We start from the raw sequence: 27564 nt of genomic DNA, 5'->3' as shown, positions 1-27564 counted from the left end.
CTGATGCCTGGTGACCCGATGCCCGCTGTCGAGCCAGACGATCCAATGTCTGACCCAGTGCCCGCGGTCATGCCTGGTGACTCAGAGCCCACTGTCGTGCCTGGTGACTCGGTGCCCACTGCCTTGCCAGATGACGCGGTGCCCGCTGGCGAGCCAAATGACCTGATGCCTGGTGACCCAGTGCCCGCTGTCAGGCCTGGTGACCCGATGCCCGCTGTCGAGCCAGACGATCCAATGCCTGATGACCCGGTGCCCGCGGTCATGCCTGGTGACCTGATGCCCGCTGTCGAGCCAGACAATCCAGCGCCAGATGTCCCGGTGCCTGCTGTCGAGCCAGACGATCCGGTACCTGATGACCCGGTGCCCGCTGTCGTGCCAATTGACTCAGAGCCCACTGTCGTGCCTGGTGACTCGGTGCCCACTGCCTTGCCAGATGACGCGGTGCCCGCTGTCGAGCCAAATGACCTGATGCCTGGTGACCCGATGCCCGCTGACCAGCCAGACGATCCAATGTCTGACCCAGTGCCCGCTGTCATGCCAGTTGACTCGGAGCCCACTGTCGTGCCTGGTGACTCGGTGCCCACTGCCTTGCCAGATGACGCGGTGCCCACTGGCGAGCCAAATGACCTGATGCCTGGTGACCCGATGCCCGCTGTCGTGCCTGATGACCCGGTGCCCGCCGCTCCGCCTGGGGGCCCGGTGCCCGTCGCCCCACCTGGGGGCCCGGTGCCCGTCGCCCCGCCTGGGGGCCCGGCGCCCGCCGCCCCGCCTGGGGGCCCGATGCCTGTCGCTCTGCCTGGGGGTCCGGCGCCCGCCGCTCCGCCTGGGGGTCCGGCGCCCGCCGCTCCGCCTGGGGGTCCGGCGCCCGCTGCTCCGCCTGGGGGCCCGAGACCTGTCGCTCCGCCTGGGGGCCCGGTGCCTGCCGCCCCTCCTGGGGGCCCGGTGCCCGCCGCTCCGCCTGGGGGCCCGGCGCCCGCCACTCCACCTGGGGGCCCGGCGCCCGCCGCCCCGCCTGGGGGCCTGGCGCCCTGCCTGGGGGCCCGGCGCCCGCTGCTCCGCCTGGGGGCCCTGTGCCTGCCGCTCCTCCTGGGGGCCCTGTGCCTACCGCTCCTCCTGGAGGCCCTGTGCCTCTGCCCGGAGTCCAGCCCGATGTGCCTCTGCCCGGAGTCCAGCCCGATGTGCCTCTGCCCGGAGTCCAGCCCGATGTGCCTCTGCCCGGAGTCCAGCCCGATGTGCCTCTGCCCGGAGTCCAGCCCGATGTGCCAGTCTTTGATATCCCGCCAGTTACCAGACCCGGGCGGTAGAACATTTTGCCCAGCTAGGACTGTTTGGAGCGTCCTGAGGCAGCTCCTTGAGGGGGGGGGTACTGTCAGGAATGGACTTGCCAGTAATGGTGGGAATCACCTGCCTTGTGGGCTGCAGTACCAGGGCTGGCCAGCGGGTGCTCTCAGCAATCAGAGACTCAACCCTGTAGTCAGCCAAACACCTGAAGCTGATTATGCAGGTGTATTTAAGGGATGGCCAGACCTGCAGTCTGTGCCTTGGTGTGTGCTTTTCTATGGGCCCCTGTATCTTGTTACCTGCATCCCTGTTCCTGTTCCTGTCTGACTGATTCGTTGCTGACCCTGCCTGATCCGGACCTCTGCTGACTTCTCCTGTTTGATCCCTGGCTTGTGACCCCGACCACTCTCTGCCTGACCCCCTGTACCTACCTGCCCATTAGTTGCTGTACCCGGCTCGTGACCTGACTACTCTCTGCCTGCTCCTCCTGTTCCTACCTGCCCGATTGTTATTGACCCGGCCTGCCTGACGACGCTTGCATTGTATGTATTGTTATCTGTGGGTGGTTTGGTTTGGTTCGTTTGCACTGTGTTATGTTTTAGTATTGGACTGCGTTTATGTATTGTTAGTGTTAATAAATTATATTGTTTATAACATATCTGAAGCCTGCGTTTCCCTGCGTCAGTTCACATACCTCTGGTCATACCCTGGAGCCCTGACAGTATGATGTGAACACCAAGAACCAGAAGGTAACAGAGGAATAAAAGAGAGGGAAAAGGTTGGAATACCTAGCGGCAGCAGACCTGCCAAAAATATCAGAGGAAAAGTTAGCATCCCTAGAACGAGCAATCTCCCAGGATGAAATAAGTACGGCCCTGAGGAATACAGCAGGAGGAAAGAGTCCAGGACCTGATGGGAACACAGTGGGGTATTTTAAGAAGTTTAACCACTTGCCTACCGGGCACTTATATCCCCTTCTTTACCAGGCCAATTTTCAGCTTTCAGCACTGTCGCACTTTGATTGACAATTGTGTGATCATTCAAGATTGTACTCATATGAAATTTTTATCATTTTTTTTCTCACAAATAGAGCTTTCATTTGGTGGTATTTAATCGCTGCTGGGTGTTTTACTTTTTGCACTATAAACCAAAAAATTAAAAAAAAAGTTTCTTTGTTTCTGTTATAAAATGTTGCAAACAGGTAATTTTTCTCCTTCACTGATGTGCGTTGATGAGGCAGCACTGATGGACACTCATAGGCGGCACTGATAGGCGGCACTAATAGGCAGCACTAATGAGGTGGCACGGATAGTCGGCACTGATAGTCGGCACTGATGATGGGTACTGATAGACAACATTGATAGGCGGCACTGACTGGCGTCACTGCTGGGCACTGACCGGCGGCACTGCTAGGCATTGACTGGCGCAACTGCTGGGCACTGACTGGCACAACCGCTGTGCACTGACTGGTGGCACTGACTGGCAGCACTGCTGGGCTGCACTGGTGGGCACAGGTGGGTGGCACTGCTGGGCACAGGTAGGTGGCACTGTTGGACACAGGTGTGTGGCACAGGTGGATGGCACTGCTGGGTGGCACTGCTGGGCACAGGTGGGTGGCACTGCTGGGCACTTGTAGGCAGCACTGATGGGCACAGGTGGGCGGAACTGGTGGGTGGCACTGCTGGGCACCAATCATCAGGGCACTGATCATCAGTGTCCTGATAATCTGTGCCGATCCCTGCTCTGACAACTGCCAGTTCTCGGCAGTACTTTCCTCACGCTCTGACAGCGTAAGGAAAGTGCAGCTGAGAACCGGCAATTGCATTTTTCTGTGATCAGCGTGTCATTTGACACGGCTGATCACATGGTAAAAAGCCGCTGTGATCGGCCTTTTACCACATCATGTGATCAGCGGGGGTGTGCAGGAGTGCGCATTCTGGGAGGACGTCATATGACGCCCACCCAGAACTGGTCAGCCGCAGTGTAGCCGTCATTCGGCTATCTGCAGTCGGCAACTAGTTAAAGATCTATTGACCCCTAAACTCTGTATATATTTGAATGCCCTGGGAGAAGGAATGGGAATAAGAGAAGAATTGCTCCAAGCATATATAACAATCATTCTTAAAGAGGGGAAGGATTGCTCACAATGTGCCAGTTATAGACCCATAGTATTATTAAATACAGACACAAAACTCTACGAAATTATTAGCAACCAGGTTAAATGAGTTGATGCCGGAATGGATACATTTAGATCAGGTGGGTTTTATCCCAAACAGAGAAGGAAGGGATATTGACCTAAGAACACTGCTTCTCTTTGCTGGAATTCTAGAGTTATGAAAAACTTTCTTATTATTCTTGTGTCTTTAGGTGATTGTAGGAATAAATCCTTTCTAGAGTGAGCTAAGAAAAATAAGTGTGACTTTATTTGATCACACACAAAAGATACAAAGTCAATACAAAAATAACTATTTCAGATACAAAAAGAAATGTAGCTTAAATTAAAATAAAAGTAAGAGATATAAGTTGTTTGTTTCTTGGATGAAATAAAAATATGTAGTTTCTTTTTGTTAAAGTATGTGTGCGTGTGTGTCTGTGTGTGTGCTTTGTCCAGTGTGAGCTGAAATGGTGACTAAACCCATTTGCCTTTCAGCTTAAAAAGCTTTCTGTTGTTTCAAAAACCGCGGGCTCATTAACCACTCCCTTTTCACCTCCCACCCTAATTAGATATATGTTACATGTGTTCCTATAACTTCAGCCAGGCTAATTGACATGACTGAAAACGAAGTCAGGAGGAGGTAACAACTGGAGTCTTGTGTTACACAGCAAAATTGAGCTGTCCAGACACATGTGATTGTTGAAGAAAAACATAAGCTCTCAAACTAATAAATGAAATCATAACAAGGTATACATTACATAGGACTACTTTAAGAAAATATAAACTTAAAACCATCAATCATTTGGTCTAAAACTACCTTTCTAAAGTTACCAACTCCAGACACAATAATTCACATCTGTCATTACTTAGCTCAAAACCTTACCATTCACATCCAATTAGAGGATATATATTCTGGCCAGGCATATATCATAACTTTCTAGAGATCAGATTAAAATTTAGATATTAAAAATGAATATTACACTCTTACAAAAAGCAAGGAGAGAAAAACTGCCAACAATCATCCTGTCGATTGTCGCTGAAAAAGCTTTTGACAGGGTGGACTGTGGATTTATGATAAACACGCTAGAGGCTTTTAGAATAGGGACAAGGATGTTAAAGTGGACAAAGGAGCTTTGGCACTAGACAGGGATGTTGATTATCCCCGTTGCTATTTGTTATATCCCTGGAACCTCTTTGGCGACAGTAAGAAAGAATGTAGATATTAGAGGAATTAAAATAGGAGAGGTGGATCACAAAGTGGCAGCGTACGCAGATGACATGCTGTGTTATATTGTGAACCCCAGATTAACGCTACCTAACCTAATGGGGTAATTAAAACAGTTTGGTGGGCACTCAAGTTTAAAAATAAATCCTACAAAATCAGAGATTTTGAATTTTAATATTTCAAAGAAAGAGAAGCAGATCCTACAAAAAGACTTTCCATTTACATGGACGGAGAAGGAACTAGGTTATCTGGGAATAAAGTTAACCCCCTCAATAAAAAATATATACCAGGTAAATTATATTCCATTAATAAAAGAAATAAAGGAAGAATTGTGAAGAATTTCAAGGGGTAGGGTCTCCTGGATCAGGCATATTAATCTGGTTAAGATGGTGATAGTCCCAAAAATGTTGCATAAATTTCACATGCTCCTAGTTCATATACCAAGATCCTTTTTTGCGATAATAAAAAAATTGATATTTGAATATACAGTTGTGTTCAAAATAATAGCAGTGTGTTGAAAAAAGTGAATAAAGCTCAAAATCCTTCTAATAGCTTTTATTTCCATACACACAAATGCATTGAGAACACTACACATTCTATTCCAAATCAAAACATGAAGAAAAATATATTAATTTTTGTTGTTCCTCCAAAAAAATTGAAGAAAAGTGAATATTAGACTGTTCAAAGAAAAAGATTTTCGCTTTCTTCCACGTCTTTCAGGTTTTGATTGCCATTTTAAAGTATTTGCGATCATTTTAGCTGAGCAGCCTATCGTTTTCTGCACTTCTTTATATGTTTTCCCCTCTCCAATCAACTTTTTAATCAAGTACACTGTTCATCTGAACAATGTCTGGAACGACCTATTTTCCTCAGAATTTCAGAGAGAAATGCACTGTAACCAGCATATACAACATTTGCTGCATTCCTTCCTTAAATAAGGGCAATAATTACCACCTGTTTTTCAAAGAATGAATGACCTCACTAATAGAACTCAACACTGCTATTATTTTGAACATGCCCCTTTCGATTAGTGATTCAATGACACAGAATCAGCAGCATGCATGTCATGCCTGTTGGGTCTGTTGGATTTCTATTACTCTACTACACCTGCTACTAAATTATTTGCCATGTAGAAATATAATTTCTACCAAAAACAGTGATTGATCAGGTTAGTGATGTCTGACTGCTATTATTTTGAACACAACTGTATATATCTTGACAAAGCATTCGCAGGAACTCGTTGATGTGGTTACCAGCCAAGCTTGCGTCTCACTCCTAGGGCTCTACATCTGCTTCCATACCGGTTGCAGTGATCTCACTTCTGGAGCGCCGCGATCCCCGGACGATCCGGGAACACACTAGGACAAACATCTCTTCCCCGTCCGGGGACGCAGGTGAGCAGACATTCCACCTCAGTCCTGGGACTTTATTGTACCACAGGTTGGGTTACACAACTATTTTAACCAATTGACCAATAAAGACACACCTCCATGGGAGGTGAATATTGATTTTATCCACAATCTCCACAGCGCTGTACTTTTGGGTTCACATTCAATACTTTAATTAGTGTTATATCAGCAGCAGTGGACAACTGGCCCTCACAATTGAGACAATGATCTCTGATGCTTTGTGTGTGTGTGTGTGTATATATATATATATATATATATATATATATATATATAGTGCGAGAGAGAGAGAGAATACATATTGTATTCATATACAGTTTGATGTGATAATTTTGTGTATTTTCTGTAACTGCATTTTTTTTCTTTTTTTTTTTAGACATCGACTACTGTTCCATACACCATCAGTGACTAGAAAGTCTGGCTCAAAAGTACGTAGAATGTTTTCAGTGACACACAAGTCACCTCCTCCTAAGGTGCCTCAACCTGATAGAGTGCATGAGATGTATGATGCTCTTAAAAAAGGCTTGGGGTAAGTAGGAGAGAACAAATATTTGCTGCATGAGTTTTGGTCTCCATATTTATAGCAGACTTTACCCTACTTTCTTTTACCCACATTTACTAAAACTGGTACTGCTCTACATGGTAGCCAATCAGCTTCTAACTTCAGCTTGTTCAATTATGCTTTGGCAATAAAACCTGGAAGAGGGGAAGAAAGGGGGAGAAAGAGGGGGAGGAAGGAGGAGGAAGGGGGCGGAAGAAGGGGGAGGATGAAGGGGGCGGAAGAAGGGAGAGAAAGAGGGGGGGGCGGAAGAGGGGAGAGGAAGAGGGGGGGGAAAGAGGAAGGGGATGGGAGGAAGAGGGGGGAAAGGAGGGAGGTGAAGGAAGGAGGGAGGGGAGGAAGAGAGGGGAGGAGGGGAAGGAAAGAAGAAGGGGAAGGAAGGATGAAGGAGAGGGAGGGTGGAGAGGGAAGGATGAAGGGGAGGGTAGGAGGGAGGGAGGGAGGAAGAGGGGGAGGGAGGAGGGGAAGGAAGGAGGGAGTGAGGGTAGAAAGAGGAGGGAGGGGGGAAGGGAGGGGAGGGAGGGGAAGGAAGGAGGAAGAGGAGAGAGAGGGAAGGGAGGGGAAGGAAGGAGGAAGAGGAGGGAGGGAGGGAGGGAGGGGAAGGAAGGAGGAAGAGGAGGGAGGGGAGGGAGGGGAAGGAAGGGGAGGGGAGGAAGAGGGTGAAAGGAAGGAGGGGAAGGAAAGAGGAAGGGGAGGGGAGGAAGAGGTGGGAAAGGAAGGAGGGGAAGGAAAGAGGAAGGGGAGGGGAGGAAGAGGTGGGAAAGGAAGGAGGGGAAGGAAAGAGGAAGGGGAGGGGAGGAAGAGGTGGGAAAGGAGGGAGGGAAGGAAGGAGGGAGGGGAGGAAGAGGGGGGAAGGGAGGGAGGGAGGGGAAGGAAGGGGGAAGGGGAGGAAGAGGGGGGAAGGGAGGGAAGGGAGGAACGGGAGGGAGGGGAAGACGAGGGGGGAAGGGAGGGAAGACGAGGGGGGAAGGGAGGGGGAGGAAGGAGGGGGGGAGGAAGGAGGGGGGAGGTGAGGGATAGAGGAAGAGGGAGGGGCAGAAGAGGGAAAGGAAGGAGGAAGAGGAGGGAGGGAGGGGAAGGAAGGAGGAAGAGGAGGGAGGGGGGAGGGAGGGCGGGGAAGGAAGGAGGAAGGGAGGAAGAGGGGGAAGGGAGGGAGGGGAAGGAAAGAGGAAAGGGAGGGGAGGGGAGGGGAGGAAGAGGGGGGAAGGGAGGAGGGGAAGGAAAGAGGAAGGGGAGGGGATGAAGAGGGGGGAAAGGAGGGAGGGGAAGGAAGGAGGGAGGGGAGGAAGAGGGGGGGAGGGAGGGGAAGGAAGAGGAAGGGGAAGGAGGGAGGAAGAGGGGGGATGGAGGGAGGGGAAGGAAGAGGAGTAGGAGGTGGGAGGGGAAGAAGTGGAGTAAAAAGGAGGAAGGGGGGAGGGGAGGGAGGGGGGGGGTATGTATCCCAGTATGGGATGGGGGATGGACCGCAGTGTGATATATAGTAAAAATGTACATGTGGCAAATGTTATTCAGGTTAATCTTGGATGGAGGAAATGTGGGTGTGCAGCCTTGTGGGAGGAGGCAGCCAGCTGTGCGCGAAATAGAAAGAGAGACAGCAGCACCACTTTAAGTGTAGATGGTTAAAGGCACACATGTTTTAATAGTTAAAATGCACTCACAAGAGTAAGGATATAAAAAGCATGTCATGGTAACATGAGAGTCCGGTGTACTGGTGGTCCTATGCGGTGCTTCTGGTTGGTACCCGTCACTCCTGTGAATTCCAGGGCCCGGGGGGTAGCAAAGAGGCGCAGGTAGGATCACACAGAACATGTCACAGCACAAGCCGGATTTCTAAAATGGTTGCCATTTTGGAAATAAATGTAGATCAAGTATATGTAAACTCAAAAGCAAGCATTTTTAAATTCTAGCTCTCCAGTCCTTACATATTGTAGCTACATTTTTCCCTTTTTTTTAGGCTTATTTTCCTTGGTAATCCTGCAAATAACACACTTCCTGTTCTAGAGTGACAGTCATTCCACTGTATCTATGGAAAAGGGAGTCACCCTAGACTGCTGATTCAACTACAAACGTGTCACCTCATCTTCATTACTTAAAGAGGAAGGACATGATTTCTGACAGGATCAAAAGGTAGTTTTATAAACCTGCAAAAAATGCCTGAAAAAAAAATGAAAATTAGATCACTGTCACTTGATACATTACACACAAAACAACACAAACGTGTTGTCAAGATCAGGCTTGATCTCTGCTAGCACTAGCAGGTAAATTGTTTTGTAATGGCTCAAGCAGTTCCTGACGGCCAGGTGATCTTTTTACCATGATTTGCACCAGGTACCTATAAATTTAGTGGCCAAATTGTCCAACAAAAGGTACACTAGTGAAGAGGCCTACAGGATTCTGAGCATATCAGGTGAGAGCAAAGGGAAAGACTTACTGATACAATCAGACTCATAATACAAATCTGTAGAGAGCAGCGGCACCCTGACAGATAGCTGAGACAATGGAGTAGAGGTCCCTGATAAGGTCAGGCTTACCCAATCTCCTGCTTAGGTTGCTGAGGTGTTAGAATTGTATGATGATTCTCATATGCAGCAGAGTGCCAGTACTAGTGCCGCACTGCCTTTTGGTGAACTGGAGAGCCCAAGTGGCCTAGTACATCCTAGTTATTTGCATACAAGCACTGCAGTATCATTTGATGATCTGGCGAGTCCCATAAGTGCAGTATAAGCTGGTGTGGTGGCTAGCACAAGTAGTGTCCCGCAGCCACCAAGAATTCAAACACAAGCCCGTAAAGCCCATAGTGTCTTTCCGGATGTGCTTGCAAATTCTGATTGGCAGCTCACAAATGCTGCAGCACACTTCCCCCATTCACTGTCCAACCTGAAATTTAAGCGGAAACCGCAAACTTATACTCACAATAATTTATCGCCGCCATCTCAAATTCAAACCTTGCCAGGCCAGTTGCATGGAAACCTATTATGGTTTTTGGGGCCTAACCTTCGACATAGGCATTACTAGAAAGAATGAGCCACGGTCATATTGGTCCAAAAACCCAATTAATCATATAAATAAACAAGTGCAGTGCTAAAAAAAATGACCAATAATTCAAAACAAATAAAGTTACTATACAATCAAGTGTATACGGTGCTACTGTGTTGCACCTAAAATAGATACGAATACACAGTCTTAATAAGGGTGAGAAAATGTGCAGGCTTGACTCTGGAAGGTCAGCGAAGTAGTGAATTCCAACTTCGTACATAGTGTTAATCCTTGTTATGTGACTCCGTGCATCTATGTATAAAATGCGCACTCACCAGAAGCACATAGAATATGTGCATTAAACCCCCTTTAAGTGGATCAGCCAGCCAGGAGTAAGGATCCTTTGTCCAGACACCAATCTCTTGTGCAGCTCTGCTTCCTCTGGGGGTCTCCAAGAGCAATTGGCTCAAAGCCAAGCCATATATGAAAACATTTGTATAGTGTAGTACTTTTAAAAATGTAATTTATTGTGGATTAATATCCAATAAATACCGGTATCTCCAGGAAAATATCAATTAATCATATGCCCATGTTCTCTGCTGCCATGGCTAGACATACATATGAGATTATAATGCGGTTTATGCATTTCAAAAACAATACACTCTGCTGTCGTTCTGGCCACCTTGCATTCAAACAATTTCTCCTCAGCAGTCATGTCAGATACGGGGTCAAAATGTATAAGCTCTGTGAGAGAGCAACAGGTTATACATACAATTTTCAGATTTATGAGGGAAAACATAGTCACGTGGAGCCCCCAGGATGCCCAAACTACATAGGGAGCAGTGGCAAGATAGTTTGGGAGTTGGTGTCATCCTTTTTCTTTATGAGGTACCACTTATATGTGAACAATATTTAGACACCTTTTTGATCTTGGAATTTTCTCATGTGACAACATGCAACCTGCAACCTAATCGCCAGAGATTCCCCCAACAGCTTTTAAATACCCAACTTAGAAAGGAGGAGAGAGCCTGCTTGAGAAATAATGAATTGCTCGCAGTGAAGTGGAAGGACAAACAGGATGTTTTTTTCCAGTCTTCCAATAACGTAGACACCACAGTCCAAATTTGCATGGCAACTGGTTTTGTTTAGAAGCCCCTCTGTGTCCGTGACTATAACCTTAACATGGAAGGGGTGGACTTCAACGACCAGATGATGAAGCTATACTTAGTTTCCCATAAAGCCAGATGCTAGTACAAAAATGTGTGTGTATATTTATTTCAATTGGCTCTGTACAACGATTTTGTGCTTTACAAAGACATACAAAACAATACATCATACAGAGTCATAATAAAGCATCACAATCAGAAAATGAAATTACATGATAAGGATACTGTCAGGGAGCGAGGAGCCAGACACACAAGGAGGTGCAATTAAAGGTAGGTTTATTTACACAGAAACAAGGCAAGAGTCTATGCAAGTCTGACAGCAACAGCGGATGACTTGGTAGGACAGAAGTTTTCCTGCCGTGGTCGTCTTCCAGGATAATCAAGTCGAGAACCAGCGGGAATCATAGCCAAAGCCGGGGTCAGAAGCCAGGAAGAATGGTCGCCAGAGCCGGGGTCAGCTCCAGAAATACTAATCTAATTGTTCCAATGCGTTTCAGAGTGATTCCACTCCTTCCTCAGGGAAAAGAGAAGAACTCTGCATAGGGATGACATTATCTACAAGATTAAACATATTTGATTGGAACATGTCTCATATCCGTAACAACGTATAATACCTTATAATCTGTAGATATGCTTACAGTATATGAAAATGCAAAATGGATAATTGGGTAAAAGACATAAATGCTTCAGAAATGCTGCCTCATAAAGCTTGGGTCCGAACAAACTGGGACAGCAGAACCCCCCACAAAATGCTCAAATCACAAGGGCAGCCCAGGTCACTGCAACAGATGACTATGTGAGTAATTGAAAACATGCTATATATCACACCAAGATGTCATATTAGTTTGTAAAACAGGGGACCCACCATAAAGTGTATAGACCTCCAAGTTAGCACACACCACCTCAAAGTTGTATATGATGGAAATTCGTAAGAGGCACCCCCAAAGAAAAGGGGGAGGGAGGAGGAGGTACAAGTCACTACGGCCACACCACGAAAAACAGCAATGAATGACTATAAATGTAAGTCATAAACACATGTACTGTGCCCAACAGCGTATAATGTTAATTAAAAAGACTTGAACAACCCACCATAAAATATCTCAATGTCCAAAGCTGATTCTATATCCTCTTCATGTTGACAGAGTGAGTATAATAAAGGGCTTCAAGGCAAATATGCCCAATTGGAACTATAGATTACTACGGCCACATCATAGAACGCTGCAATATCTGTATGTAAACAAGTCATAAGCCCACATACTGTGTCCGACAGCATATAGAGAGAAATGGAAAACATAGAAACCCATCATAGTGTTTAAAAATCAAGATTCTGCATTTCCTCTTTGTATTGGCACAATAAATCTAGTGTAATGTGGGGCTTCAAGGATAAATATGTCCAAAAAAGGATACAAATCACTAGGAACACACCACAGGACACTCCAATGAATGTGTATATATATATATATATATATATATATATATATATATATATATATATATATATATATATATATATGGATCATAGGAACACAGAATGTGTCCACCAACTTATTATTATTATTACTACGAGTTTATATAGCGCCAAAGGGTTTGCTCAGCGCTGTACAATAGGGGGGACAATACATGGCACAGTACAACAACAACAAACAACGTACGAGGGGTAAGAGGGCCCTACTCTTACGAGCTTACAATCTAGGAGGGAGGGGGTAAAGGTACAGTAGGAAGTGGCTGAGGGGGATGAAGTGGTGGGAGAAATGAGGGAGGATGGCCGTTAGGTGAGGGTGGGGTAGGCTTCCCTGAAGAGATGGGTTTTGAGGGAGCGCCTGAATGTGAATAGGGAAGGCGACAGTCTGATGGATTGGGGCAGTGAGTTCCAGAGGATGGGGGAGGACCTGGAGAAGTCCTGCAGTCGTGCATGGGAGGAGGAGACCAGGGAGCAGGATAGAAGGAGGTCCTGTGAGGAGCGAAGGGTACGGGTAGGGTGGTACTTGATGATCAGGTTGGTGAGGTAGTCAGGGGCAGTGTTGTGAACGGCTTTGTAGGTCAGGGTTAGGAGTTTAAATTTGATGCGTTGGGCAATCGGGAGCCAGTGGAGGGAGAGGCAGAGGGGGGTGGCAGAGGTGGAGCGGGTGGTGAGGTGGATGAGTCTGGCAGCTGAGTTCAGGATGGTCTGGAGCGGGGAGAGCCTGCACTTGGGTAGGCCAGTGAGGAGGGAGTTGCAGTAGTCAAGGCGTGAGATGATGAGGGAGTGTACTAGAAGTTTGGTGGTGTCTGGGGTGAGGAAGGAGCGTATCTTGGCAATGTTGCGAAGATGGAGCCTGCATGTGTTTGTGAGTGATTTGACATGCGGTTGGAGGGAGAGATTCGCGAATGACGCCAAGGACTTTGGCTTGCGGGGCGGGAGTGATAGTGGAGTTGTTGGTGATGATGGATAGGATGGGGGGGGTGGGTGTTGGCAGGGGGAAAGATGAGGAGCTCGGTTTTGGAGAGGTTGAGCTTGAGGAAATGTAGCGACATCCAGTCTGAGATGTCATTTAGGAGGTGAGTGATGCGGGCGGAGATAGTGGGGGTGAGGTGAGGGGTGGAGAGGTAGATTTGGGTGTCGTCAGCATAGAGGTGATAGTTGAAGCCGTGAGATTGTATGAGTTTGCCCAGGGAGGAGGTGTAGATGGAGAAGAGAAGGGGTCCAAGGACGGAGCCTTGGGGGACCCCAACAGAGAGGGGGAGGGAGGGGGAGGTGGCAACATTGTAGGTGACACTGAAGGAGCGTCGGGATAGGTAGGATGAGAACCAAGAGAGAGCAGTATCTCCGATGCCAAAGGAGAGTAGTTTATTAAGGAGGAGGGGGTGGTCAACTGTGTCGAAGGCCGCAGAGAGGTCCAGGAGAAGGAGGACAGAGTAGTCGCCCTTGGCTTTGGCGTTGAGTAGGTCGTTAGTGATTTTGAGGAGGGCAGTTTCAGTGGAGTGTAGGGGACGGAAGCCGGACTGTAGAGGGTCAAGGAGGTTATTGTCTGTAAGGTGGGCGCTTAGGCGATCGTAGACTATGCGTTCAAGGAGCTTGGAGGTGAGTGGCAGCAGGGAGATGGGTCTGAGGTTGTTGGGGTCCGCGGGATCCAGGGAGGGCTTTTTGAGGATGGGGGTGATATGCGCGTGCTTTAGGGGGGAGAGGAATACGCCAGTAGAGAGGGAGAGATTGAAGATGTGGGTGAGGGAGCGGATGAGGGAAGAGGGGGGTGACCGGAGGAGTTGAGAGGGGATAGGGTTCAGGGGGCAGGTAGTGAGGCGGGCTTTTGAGAGGACTTTGGCGACTTCCTCAGTAGTGACAGGGCTGAGGGAGTGCAGTGCGGGGGGGGTTATGGTGGGCGGGGCATTGGGAGAGGAGGGGGGCAGTGCGGTTGTGAGGGCAGAGGAGGGGGGAGATGAAGGGGTGACGGGGGCGAGGAGGCTAGGTGGGGAGGTAGATTGCAAGTTGACGATGTCCTTACGGATAGCGTCAATCTTGTTGTGGAAATGGGTGGCAATCTCGTGGGCGCTGATAACTTATAATAATGGATGAAAAATCACTCTGTATGATGTATTGTTTTGTATGTCTTTGTGTTACAACCTTTTTTGACAAGTAAAATTTGTACTTTAATAATTCTAGTATTTTCTAAGCCCTTAAAGTCCCAGTGTCAGGGGGTCTCTCCTTTTTCCAATTGCTATATTGGGGATGTTGACTTATAATCAGGAATTTTTCCCTTCTTTGCTTGTGCTTTACAAAGCAACTAGACAAAGTGGATCCTTCCTAAAATTTCAGGAAGAGATCATCACGGCTCTTTTGTATCCAGAAGATGCCATGGCCCAAACCCCCAACCCAGATGTAGTGAGTTGGCTGCATGAGTGGCATTTCCCTGATGCCATTCCTGGTACCCCAACCCAAAAGTCACCCAAACAAGATGTGTCTGTAGCGGACACAGAATTTGATGTGACACCCACTTTCTTGTCCCTCCTGACCTGGCCAACCTGGTCTCTGCCTCAAGGACTGCTTTTTTTTTTTTTTTTTTTTTTTAGAGGAAACGTCAGCACAGTATCACTGATATCATTGGATTTTCATAGACAAAAAAAAAAACAATCAGCAATAGCCATCATCATATTCCTCCAATAACATAAATTATTTTACCCTTCCGCACCCCTTCCCCGTCCCCTTTTCCCTCCTTTCTTCTCATCTCTTTAATCATTAAAAAAACAAACAAACATAACCCCTCATAAGAATACAATACCTATTTTATCTATTACCCTCACTCACCCACCCCTACCCCCCCAACCCCCCCTCCCCTACTATTCTAATATCTGTCTGTATCTAGTACTATTCCTTTTCTTTCTTTTTCTCTCCTTCCCTTTAGGCCATTAGACCTTCTTTAACCACATGCCACCCAGCCACTGTAGAAATACGGCGGCAGGGCGGCACAGCTGGGCAAAACCACGTTTTAAAATGTGTGTTTTCAAAACAGGTAGGGGGCGCGCGCAAGGTGTGCTGCCGCCCTACCTGTCCCGCCGATCACGGCCGCGGATGTCAGTCACTGGGTCACAGCCGGTCGTTACTGGCTATGTCCCGGCGATTAGCGGCAATCAGTGACAGAGAGCAAAGCTGCAGTAGCACCCCTGCCCCCTAGTAAAACACTCCCCTCACACAGTTAACCCTTTCACTGAATAATAAAGTTAACCCCTTCCTCCCCAGTGCCATTAGTACAGTGTCAGTGTTTTTTTTTGCACTGATCACTGTATTGGTGTCACTGGGGATGTCAGTGACCCCAAGTCAGTTCCCCCCCAGTGTCATAATGTCCGCCGCAGTCCCACCATAAGTCGCTGATCACCGCCATAAGTCACTGATCGCCGCCATTATTAGTATAAAAAAAATTAAAAATCCCAGTATCTTTCCCGCCATTTGTAAACGCTATAACTTTCACGTAAACCAATTAATTTACACGTATTGTGGTTTTTTGTAGCAAAGACATGTCGCAGAATGCATTTTGACAGAAATTTATGACTAAATTTTTTAATTTTTTTTTACTGGACATGTTTTATAGCAAAAAGTCCAAAATATTGTTTTTTTTACTTCAAAATTGTCAGCCTTTTTTTTTTTATAGCGCAAAAAATAAAAAACGCACAGGCAATCAAATACCACCGAAAGAAAGCTCAATTTGTGGGAAAAAAAAGGATGTAATTTTCATTTATGTACCGTATTGCATGACCACACAATTGTCCATTAAACTAGCACAGCGCTGTATAGCAAAAAAATGGCGTAAATTGCAGTATCTATACCATAGTTTGTAGACGCTATAACTTTCACACAAATCTATCAATATACACTTATTGGTATTTTTTTTACCAAAAACGTAACAGAATACATTTTGGCCTAAATTTATAACTAACTTTGAGTTTACTATATATTTTTTATAGCTGAAAGTAAAAAATATCGTTTTTCTTCAAAATTTTTGGTCTTTTTTTATAGCGTGAAAAATAAAAAGCGTACAGGTGATCAAATACCACCGAAAGAAAGCTTTGTTTGAAAAAAAGGACGAAAATTTCGTTTGGAAGCAGCATTGCATGACCGCGCAATTATCAGTTGAATTAGTGCAGCGCCGAGTATCAGAAAGAGGCCTGGTCCTTAAGAGGGGTAAATCCTAAGGACAGCAAGTGGTTAAAACTACCAAATTTTCCATACTACCCCCTTTGCTCTAATTAATTCAATATACATTTCTGAGATCTAAAATTTCATCCAACCACTTCATGTTCTCCTAAACATCTCCATTTTATCCTCCTCTATACATCTCAATTCCTCCATTCGAGCAATACCCTCCACTCTATCTATTCAACATACAATCTTTGGGGCCTCCTTCACCTGCCAATATTTATGAATCAAACCTTTTGCTGCACTTATAAAATGATACAAAACTTTATTTTTTCGTAGTTCCGAAGCAGGCTCAAAATAATAAAATAAACATTTCCATGGGTCTCCCTGGATATCTACCCCACATATTTCTTGGATATATAACGCTATTTCCCTCCAGTAACACTTCAGTTTTGGGCAGCTCCACCATATACGTATGTTCCATACTACCCCTTTCTCCACAACCTCTCCAACACCAAGGGGAGCTCTCTACTTGCTGTTTATGGGCCACACTTGGGGTTATATACCATATCGCTAAGCATTTGTAATTAATTTCTGCTGTATGCATAATTGTTGCCATATGTGTTGTATTAAAATATTTTTTCTTTGCTGCAAGTTCATTTCTACTCCCAGTTCCTTCTCCCATTTGCTTACATACCCAAGGGGATCTATCCCATCTAAGTCCATAAGGATCTTGTATATCCTAGAGGTGATGTTTTTTGGGGTTCCAACCCCATTCACTAGTTTTGACTCATCAGTTGCGGTAGGCTTGCCATGAAATGATGTAGCTGGTTATACCTCCATTCATCCAACTTATTAAAGAAATATTTCTTTTTTTTTAACATTTGAAACATGCTTATTTTCCCTCCTTTTGCAATATCTTTCAAATGTGCACTCTTATCTTTTATCCAATTTCCCCCTATTTTAACATTTCCTGGTGCAAAAAATTCTGTGCCCTTTAATGGTATCTTCAACGAATTGTATTTCCATTTTTTCTTACTGTGAATTCTATCCCAAGTGTCTAATACAGGGGCCCTCAAACTCTTTAAACAGGGGGCCAGTTCACTGTCCCTCAGACCGTTGGAGGGCCGGGCTATAATTTAAAAAAAAAAAAACTATGAACAAATGCAGACACCGTACAGGAGATGACCAGAGACTGCGGACATAGTACATGAGATGACCAGAGACTGCGGACATACGACGGCGGCGGGAATACTGGGCCGGCTGCTCCATAAGACGCACAGACATTTCCCCCCAAGTGTGTCTTATGGAGCGAAATATACGGTAAATGCAGGACACCTTATTGGGTCATATCTGTGTACAATGTAAAGAAAGAGGGGGGGGGAGATAAGGAGGGGAGAGAGAGAAAGGAGGGGGAGAGAGAGAGGAGGGGTGATAGAGAGAGAGGAGGGGGAGAGGGGGAGAGAGAGAGAGGAGGGGGAGAGGGGGAGAGAGAGAGAGGAGGGGGGAGAGGGGGAGAGAGAGAGAGGAGGGGGAGAGAGAGAGAGGAGGGGGGAGAGGAGGGGGAGTGAGAGGAGGGGGGGAAGAGGAGGGGGAGGGGGGAGAGAGGAGGGGGGAGGAGGGGGGAGAGAGAGGAAGGGGGAGAAAGAGGTGGGGGAAGGGAGAGAGGAGAGAGGGGGGAAAGAGAGAGGGAGGAGATCGATCATCTTTTGCACTTATCTAGGGTCCGTGGCCGTGATACCCGACATGCAGCGATGGAGTCTCCTCTCTTGCTCCCCCTCTTCATGGTCAGCTCTAGGCTTCGCCCTCCGGCCATGATGGTTCAATGCACTGATCAGAATAGATGGCCGGCTGGCTGCAGAGAGGCCAGGTGAGTGGTGTGGGTTCATAAGCCGAGCCCACCTTCGCCTGTTCCAGCATTGCTGATCCCGCCCTCCTGCCTCCCGCCCGAGCCCTGCAGAGCTCTCCTAACCTGCCAAACCGTAGTCCCTTGCCTTGCGGCAGATACGCCCCTGCCCAGCAGGCTGGATAAATGTCCTCGGCGGGCCGCATGTGGCGGTAGTTTAAGGACCCCTGGTCTAATACAATCCTAGTCATCTTACTCGTGCCTACATCTAATGTTTGAAACCTATGTGGTATCCATATCATCTTCTGTAATTGTGTTTTACTTAATTCCTCTTCTATTTTTACCCAACTTTTCCTTTGCATATTAAAAGACCAATCTACAACTCGTGATAGCAGTATTGCTGTGTAATAATTCTAGGTCTCTTATTAGCCCAGATTAATTTTGTAATCATCTTTCTAACTATGGCAAAGAAAGCTCATGGGAGGGAAATCGGGAGTATTGAAATTTATATAGAATTTTTGGGAGTAATACCATTTTAACTAGGTTTATTCATCCAATCCATGAGGCCCCACCCTTTGCTGATCTTTTTAGCTCCTCTTTTATTTAATTTATAAGAGGGATATAATTTGACTGATATAATTTTTTTAATGAGGTGGCTAATTTTACTCCAAGATAGTCTTTCATTTTCCCTCCAGGTAAATGAAAATGCTTTTTGTATATTTTTCTTATCTTTCAATGATAAATTAATGTTTAATATTTCTGATTTCCCAGGGTTTATCTTCAGGTTTGATATCGCCCCATATTGTTTTAATTCTTTCATTAGGTTTGGTAAAGTTGTTATATGGTTGGTGACATAGAACAGCATATCGTCTGCAAACGCGGCGACTTTATGTTCCACGTCTCCTACTTTTATCCCTCTTATATCATCACACTTCCTAATCCTTTCCAGGAATGGCTCTAATGTCAGCACATACAATGAGGAAAGGGGACATCCCTGTCTGGTTCCATTGTGCATCTTGAAGAATTGTGAAAAAGCTCCATTTATCTTTACTGCCGCTGATGGTCTCTTATATAAACCCTTAATCCAGTTTAACATCTTAATTCCCAATCCCAACTTTTCCAAAGTTTGAACATAAACTCCCAGTTAACCTTATCAAAGGCTTTTCAGCATCAATCGACAATAATATTACCGGGGTTTTTTCCTTTTACCTATTTAAACCAATAGTAAGGATCTCAGTCCATTGTCTCGTCCCTCTCTCCCCGGGATAAAACCCACCTGATCCATATGTACCCATTCTGGCATCAGGTCCCTCAGCCTTGTTGCCAAGACTTTTGCATATAGTTTGGTATCAGCATTCAACAACGATATCGGTCTATAATTTGCACACTGCGAACTCTCTTTCCCTTCCTTCAAAATAAGCAAAATATATGCCTGCAACGATTCTTCCCTCATTTCCAAACCCTCACCTATTGCATTCATATAATGACACATTTTAGGTACAAGAAGATCCTTACATTTTTTCAAATGCCTTACAGTATACCTGTCAGCAATGGACTCGCCAATGGTGGTGGGACTCACCTGCCTTGTGGGCTGCAGTACCAAGGCTGCCCAGCGGGTGCTCTCTGGGTCTGCTGTCATGCCAGATGACTCGGTGTCTGCTGTCATACACGATGACTCGGTGCCCGCTGTCATGCCAGATGACTCGGTGCCCGCTGTCGAGCTTAGTGACTTGGTGCCTGCTCTCCTGCCAGATGACTCGGTGCCCGCTGTCCTGCCAGATGACTTAGTGCCCGCTGTCCTGCCAGATGACTCGGTGCCCGCTGTCGAGCTTGGTGACTCGGTGCCCGCTGTCGAGCTTGGTGACTCGGTGCCCGCTGTCGAGCCAGATGACTCGGTGCCCGCTGTCGTGCTAGATGACTCGGTGCCCGCTGTCGTGCCAGGTGGCTCAGTGCCCGCTGTCGTGCCAGGTGACTCGGTGCCCGCTGTCGAGCTTGGTGACTCGGTGCCCGCTGTCGAGCTTGGTGACTCGGTGCCCGCTGTCGTGCCAGATGACTCGGTGCCCGCTGTCGTGCCAGATGACTCGGTGCCTGCTGTCGTGCCAGATGACTCGGTGCCCACTGTCGAGCTTGGTGACCCGGTGCCCGCTGCCTTGCCTGATGGCCCGGTGCTTGCTGCCTCACCTGATGGCCCGGTGCCCGCTGCTCCGCCTGATGGCCCGGTGCCCGCTGCTCCACCTGATGTGCCTCTGTCCACTGCCCAGCCTGATGTGCCTCTGTCCGCTGCCCAGCCTGATGTGCCTCTGTCCGCTGCCCAGCCTGATGTGCCAGCCCCTGATATCCAGCCAGTTACCTGACCCAGGTGGTGGAACATTTTGCCCATTAAGGACTGTTTGAAGCATCCTGAGGCCGCTCCTTGAGGGGGGGGGGTACTGTCAGGAATGGACTCACCAATGGTGGTGGGACTCACCTGCCTTGTGGGCTGCAGTACCAAGGCTGCCCAGCAGGTGCTCTCAGCAGCCAGAATCTCACTCCTACAATCAGGCCATCACCTGAGGCTGATTGCAGAAGGTGTATTTAAGCAGGACCAGGCCTGTGATCAGTGCCTTGGTGTATGTTTCCCATGAGCCCCTGTACCTGCTTCCTGCCTTGATCCTGACTCTGAACGAACTCCGCCTGTCCTGGCCTCGGCTATTCCTGACCACTCTCCAGCCTGCTCCTTTGGTACCTTGTCTGCCTGATTGTTCCTGACCCTGTGCTAACCTAGGTAGCTCTACTCCTCTAAGATAGTTCTGTCCTCTTTCTTTCATCTCCTCCTCACTTTCCCCATTAGTCCTCTCCCTTACATCATATAATTCACTGTAAAAGTCATGAAACCTTCTGGCTATATCTGAAGTTTTATACCTAATATCCCCCTTCCTATCTCTAATTTTTTCTATAAAGTTCCTAGATTTCTTATTCCTAAGTCTTCTCATTAGATGTTTTCCTGGTTTATTCCCCCATTGGGATCTTTCTTTGGCTACTTTATTATATATCATCTTTGAATCCTGTTCCATCAGGTCTTTCAACTCATCTCTTTTTATTATTATCTCCTGATATTTACAGTATCTATACCCATCTTCTTTTTATGCATTTGTTCTAATTTATACAATTCTTCTATAATCTGTTTTATTTTTCCCCTTCTTTTCTATACGTATAGAGATCAGTATACCTCTTTATGTAAGCTTTGTGTGTTTCCCATACTGTTGCTTCAGACATCCCCTCAGTCTCATTTAATTCAAAGAAATGTTCAATTTCCCGTCTTAACCTCTTCTCAACTTCGGGATCCTGCAGAAGTGATTTATTTAATTTCCAAGAAACAATTTTATCATCGCCCCTCCCTATTTGTAGCCTCATAGTGACAGGGGAGTGGTCTGATAATGACATGACTTCTATATTGGATCCCTTCAGTGCCTCTAATTGTCTATGCTCAATCATTATATAGTCCAGTCTTAAATATGAACCATGGACATGTGAATAGTGAGTATAATCTCTTTCCCTAGGATGAATTATCCTCCACACATCTACCAATTGCTGCTTATGCATTAACCTCTTCAGTGATTTAAGTTTATTATCTCTCTCTCTCTCTCCTCACCCCCGTTGACATATCCCACCTTGGGTCCATACATAGATTAAAATCCCCTGCCACTACCAGGCATCCACTTTTAAATTCTACAAGTTTTCTTATAACCCCCCCCTAAGTATCCTACTTGATTCTTATAGGGGCAATATATATTAGCAAATGTATATTCCTTTCCTTCCAGTTTTCCTCTGATGAACAGATACCGACCCTCCGGGTCTTCCATTCAATCCTCCAGATCAAAATTAACTTTTTTCAAAATCCCAATTGCCACCACTTTTTCTCCCTTTACAGGTGAGTCTGTATATAGCAAAAATTGATATTGCTTCGAATACAGTTTTACATTGGTATTTCTAGTTAAATGAGTTTCTTGGAGGAAGATTATGTCTATTGAATATTGCTGTATCTCTCTAAGTATCTTATATCTTTTTTTGGGGGAATTTAATCCTTTCACATTATAAGTCAAAAACTTGATCTCTGTCATTATTCCCTTTGTTATTTTGACCCAACACCTTCCTTTCACATGTACATAGATACAAATAGTTTCTCTTCATCCTTATTTTGCCCCTCCCATTCCTCGTCCCTCCCACCCCCCTGGCCTTCTATTAGCCATAGAATCTTTCTAAAAAGAACCTTCCTAGCGATTCCTATATAAGGATATAACTCGTAGCATGGCGACCCATCCATCGCCTGGTCTGATGTCCTACCAGGTCCCAGTGAACAGCCCTGTACTGTTTCTGTCAGGACGCAAACCTGCCCCCTTCACTTAAGCCCACTTATCGCACTTCATTGCCCCTTAGGAGTACAATCCATTGGGGTATATATTATTCTGATAATCCCTACTTGGACCTATAGAGAAAGGAGAGGAACTGGGCAAAGGAGGGAGGAAAAAAAACCCCCAAGAAAGAGGGATAGAAAAGGGAAGGAGACGGAGTTAGAAATAATCTCCCCCACCTTCGCCACTCTCCCATCACTCCTCTACTTCCCTGTCCCCCCATCTCCCCAATCCCCCTCCCTCCCTTTTGCTCCTCTTCCTCCTATTTCCTCCTCTCTGGAACCTGTTGCCACCATCCTGACCCTTGGACTTCTTTCTCCCTATCTTCCTCCGACCATCCCGAGATCGAGATTCTCTGTAATTCTAGCTTATCACAAAAATCGTTAAAGTCTTCAGGGTATCTCAGTCTTACCTATCTTCCATCTTTCCAGCCAATCAATGAAGCAGGCAACCCCCAGTTATATCTAACTTTTTTCTCTCTCATATGAGTCAATAAAGGTTTTAGAGACCTCCTCCTAGCCAATGTCTCTGGGGCCATATCTGCATAGATCTCTAAGACTGCTTCTTCATATTTTATCTCGGGAAAGTCTTGTACCCCTTTCCAAATCTTTTCTCTATCTCCCAGTTTATGGAACCTCACAATCACATCTCTCTGAATTTTCATAGGAATTCACTTTGGGCGTCTAATCCTATATACTCTGTCCATTTCTAGTGTATTGATCATTCCTCTACCCATTATTGGGTTACAGATTTTTTTTATTTTTTCTGGCTGGTCCTCCTCTTGCCCCGTTGGTTCTGGCAAACCTCTAATCTTTAAATTATTCCTTCTGAAACAATTCTCTTGTTCTTCCACTTTAAGAAATAATTCTCTCTGTTCTCTAAACTTCTCTTCCACTTCCTTCTCTAAATCTTTAATTTTCTTTTCCTGTTCCTCTGATTTTCTCTCAATTTCTTCCATTCGCCCCAACAAGTGACTCAGATCTCCATGTAGATTCCCGATCTCTTTTTTCAACACATTCTCCATTTTTGCGAACATTTAAGATAGATCTAGTTTTGAAATTGAGTGAGCCATGTCCCTTTCTTGGTCTTTTCTTCTTTGTTCTCCCATATTTTCTATATAAGAAAGATCTCTATCCTGATTCTCTCCTCCATCATCCCATAGGACAGTCTATGTTGATCCCTTCCTAAATTGGGATGCCTCACTAGTTCATTATCTTCATTTTGGGGTTCAGGGCTTTTTTTCTCTTGGGTAGGCAAATATTTTTTTATATTTGAGGAACTCACTCTTAATTGGGGTGTTTTTACGCCCCCTCCTTTAATCGCTTTACTCCTCATTTTATCTTCCTTTTCTTCTGTCTCTTTATTCTTTCCCTCCCCCCTTCCTTTCCCCTCCTTATTTGTTCTTTCCTCTTTTCTTCTCTCTCCTTCCCCACCTCCTCCTCCGTGAACTAAATTACTCGTTGTGTTCCCTTGTCACTCCTCAGTCAAGAAGGCAATAATTTTATACTAATTTTCAAATTGCACACTATCCGAGTAATATATAGTCCCACTATGTCACAATATTCTTTCAAGTCTTCTTCTCCTGTTTTTCCTCTTCAGACAACTACCACCATACTATTAAACAAAGTTCCCTTTCTATATGCTCTTTTTCAGCACGCCCACTAGGGGCTGCTATAGTACTTTTAATTATCTCTCTTTAAAACTTTACAAGAACATATATTTCATCTGTGTGTTTATATAGTGGTTTCTTGCAATAAGCTATAATTTTCCAAAGACAGGTGAAATACACATATAAACGCTGAAGCCTATGATTTTCCAGGGACAGGCAAGATACACATATGAAGCGCCGGGCCTGTAGTTTTCCAGCAATAAGTGGGATATCAGCATGAAACTCTAGCGCCTGTGTCACGGAGCTTGTCCTTCCTTCCCCATCCTCCAGGTTTGCTGGCTGCCACCCCCCACTCCTCAGCAGCCCCTCGCTCTTCTGTCCCATCCATGCTGGGACTTCTAGTCCTCCTTGTCCCTGACACAGGCAGCCCTCAGCAGCCCCTCACCCCCCTGGCTTGCAGTCTGGCTCCCTGCTGCAGGAATCCACAAACAGGCCATCTCCTCCCTTCCCCTTCATGCACAAATTCCTGAGCTCCCTGGACAGGTCTGGAGACCTGGGAGACAGGGCCCGTTGCCATGGTAACCCGACAGGAAGTATCCGGTTACCAGCTCTATACGTAAGGGTGAGCAGGAAAACCTCCGTGTGTTCTCCTGACTGGGTGTGTGAGGGAAGGCTGCGCTGAGTGCCAGCTTCTCTCATCCGACAATCCCCCGTCCTCCTCCTCATCTCCTGGACTGTTTGTGCTGCCTGGAAGCCCTGCACTGTGGAGGAATCTTCTGCTGTCCTCGTGAATCTGCCTGGATCTATCCCCTGCCTGGACTTAACCCTTGTTCTCTGTGAACCTGCCTGGACTTAACCCCTTGTTCTCTGTGAACCTGCCTGGACTTAACTCATCCCTGCCTGGAGCCTCCTGTGTGGATTAACCCTGTAGATTACAATACCCCTGTTGGTCCATATTGCCTTCCAGAGAACTGTACTGTGTTGCTGTGTCTGGTGTGGATCTGTGGACTAAAGTAACTGTTGTCTGTGCCCCAAAAACCTCCCCAATATAAGCACGTTGGGTTCCGTGCAATCTGCCTCTGTGTGCTCTCTGGTTCTCCTCACAACTGGTTGGCAGCGGCGGGACGAGAGCACTCGAGATGGCAGATGAGAGTCTGCATACAATGGAAGCGGTGGCCCCGGAATATCAACACTGGATGGTAACCAGCTTACAAGAAAAGGCCGGAACTTTGGGCCTCAACTACAAGGGACTTAACAAAGATCAGCTGGTCTGGTTGCTGGAGGAAGCCAGCCAACAGCAACGGGAAGATGCGGGCACAGACCGGAGCCAAGCAGTCCTGAGAGGAGATGGACCAGAGCTTCAAAGCACAAGTGGCAAGAGCCCTTGGGTCATCTGGTACGAGGAAGAGATGGCCATTCTGGGGAAGGATGCCACCCTAGAAAGAAAGATGGCGGCCATTGAAAAGGCTCAAAAGAGACAAACAGAGTGGGAAGCTGCAAAGAATCAAGCAGCTGCTCCTGTGGCTGTCCCTGTGGCAGGGGAGGCCCAGAGAATATCCAGGAAGGACTTTAAGCCCTACCAAGAGCACACCGGAGATGTGGATGGGTTCTTCCAGGACTTTGAATACCAGTGCGAACTACTGGAGGTCCCACCCACAGACTGGACTCGCCATGTGGTAGGGCTGCTTGGCGGAGGGACTGCTGAAGCCTACCGAATGATGGACCCCCTCAAGAGATGGAACTATGAGGGGCCGTACTGGACTACTACGTGGTCTCATCGGAGTCATATCGGGCCCAGTTCCGGACTACCCCCCGCCTCCCAGAGGCCTCCTTCAAAATGTTTGCACACTAGTTGTCGGTAGCCTGCTGCCGGTGGCTGGAAGGGGAGAAGGCAACCTCCCCTGAGCAGATCATCCAGGCCATCCTGAAGGAACAATTCCTTTTCAAGTGCCCCCCCAAGCTCCGACAGTGGGTGCGTGAGCGGAAACCTGCCACCCTGGAAGAAGCTGCAGCCTTAGCGGATGAGGCTCTCCTCATTAACCTGCAATGGAAGAAGCCTGCAGCTGAGGCACCCCAAGCGGCCAGGATGCCCCATCCTACACCAGTGCCCTACATGCCTCCCCATCGCCGGATGGCCCCACAAACAGTGCCAGCGCTACGGCCCTTACTCCAACCTCGTTCAGCCACCTCACAACGGGGCCCCAGACCAGCCTTAGATAGGCGGTGCTTTGGCTGTGGACAGATTGGTCACTACCAGCTGCCCCGCCAAAAAACAGACTCTCATGCCTAGCTTGCCCCGGCCAGTGAATTCTGTGGATCTGTACCAAGCTCCCGAGGACTTGCCACCACCCCCTTCAGACTGGGATCTCGCTCCCGCGGACAAGGACACCCCCCCAGGAGTCTTTGTTCTACAGCCGGAGGGGGGCCCTACCCAGAGCCTCCAAGGAAAGCACTTGCAAGAGGTCACTGTGGATGGACAAAAGGCGGTGGGCTTCCGAGACTCAGGGGCCTTCCTCACCATTGTGGACCCCCGAGTGGTGCACCCTGACGCTGCACAGCCTGGCCCTGGGATAGTGATTCAACTAGCAGGGGGCACCAAACGCTTCATCCCTCTTGCTACTGTCAATCTGGACTATGGCTTGGGGCCTAAACGCTGCAACGTGGGTGTAATGGGAGGACTGCCTGCAGATGTGCTTCTTGGGAATGATGTGGGCGATCTTCAATGCCACTTTGTGGGAGCCGTCACATGAAGTCAGGCCTGCCGGGAAACCGCTGAGAGGAAGGAGTCACCCCAGCATGTGGACGGACCTCTGCTGCCCGCAGTAAGTGACTCAACTCTGACTGCTAACAATACTGGGGTGACATGGGACTGGGACAAGTTTCAAGGGGACTTAGCCACCGACCCTACTCTGACAAGCTTCTGGGCCCGAGCAGGGCTGACTAGTCCGGGGACCGGCGAAAAGGATAGTGCAGGAAAATGGGTTGCTGTACCGAGTGGTGGAGATCGACGCCGAAGGGGGGCCCCAGACCGTGGCTAAACAGCTGATAGTTCCCCAACAATTCCGGACCCAACTGCTACACCTTGCTCACGATATTCCCATGGCTGGGCATCAGGGAAAGCTATGGACCGAAAGGAGGTTGGCTCAGGCCTTCTATTGGCCTGGGATGTCCCAATCGGTAGCCCGCTACTGCCGTACCTGCGATACCTGTCAGCGACATGGAAGAACAGGTGGCCTGCGGGCCCCCCTACCGCCCCTACCCATTATTAAGGAGCCATTACAACGAGTAGCTATTGACATTCTGGGCCCCTTAGCTCGCCCCAGCAAATCTGGAAAGCGGTAC

General features: G+C 47.3%; 1 protein-coding gene across 2 annotated transcripts in view; it reads left to right on the top strand.

Annotated features, from left to right (window-relative positions):
• Window positions 1–27564, top strand: part of LOC149451927 (rho family-interacting cell polarization regulator 1-like) — a 1274165-nt gene that overhangs the window by 247584 nt on the left and 999017 nt on the right. For both annotated transcript variants that reach the window (XM_089689951.1, XM_089689952.1), the window contains exon 3: window positions 6444–6596. In XM_089689951.1, the coding sequence (XP_089546077.1) occupies window positions 6444–6596 (153 nt within the window). The remainder of the gene's footprint in view (window positions 1–6443; window positions 6597–27564) is intronic.

The sequence above is a fragment of the Staurois parvus genome, unplaced genomic scaffold, assembly GCF_062004578.1.
Source record: "Staurois parvus isolate SC_StPar_1 unplaced genomic scaffold, SC_StPar_1.0 ptg000505l, whole genome shotgun sequence".
Classification (NCBI taxonomy): Eukaryota; Metazoa; Chordata; class Amphibia; order Anura; family Ranidae; genus Staurois; species Staurois parvus.
Note: the sequence above shows the minus strand (reverse complement) of the source record. Positions and strands in the feature narration are given on the sequence as shown.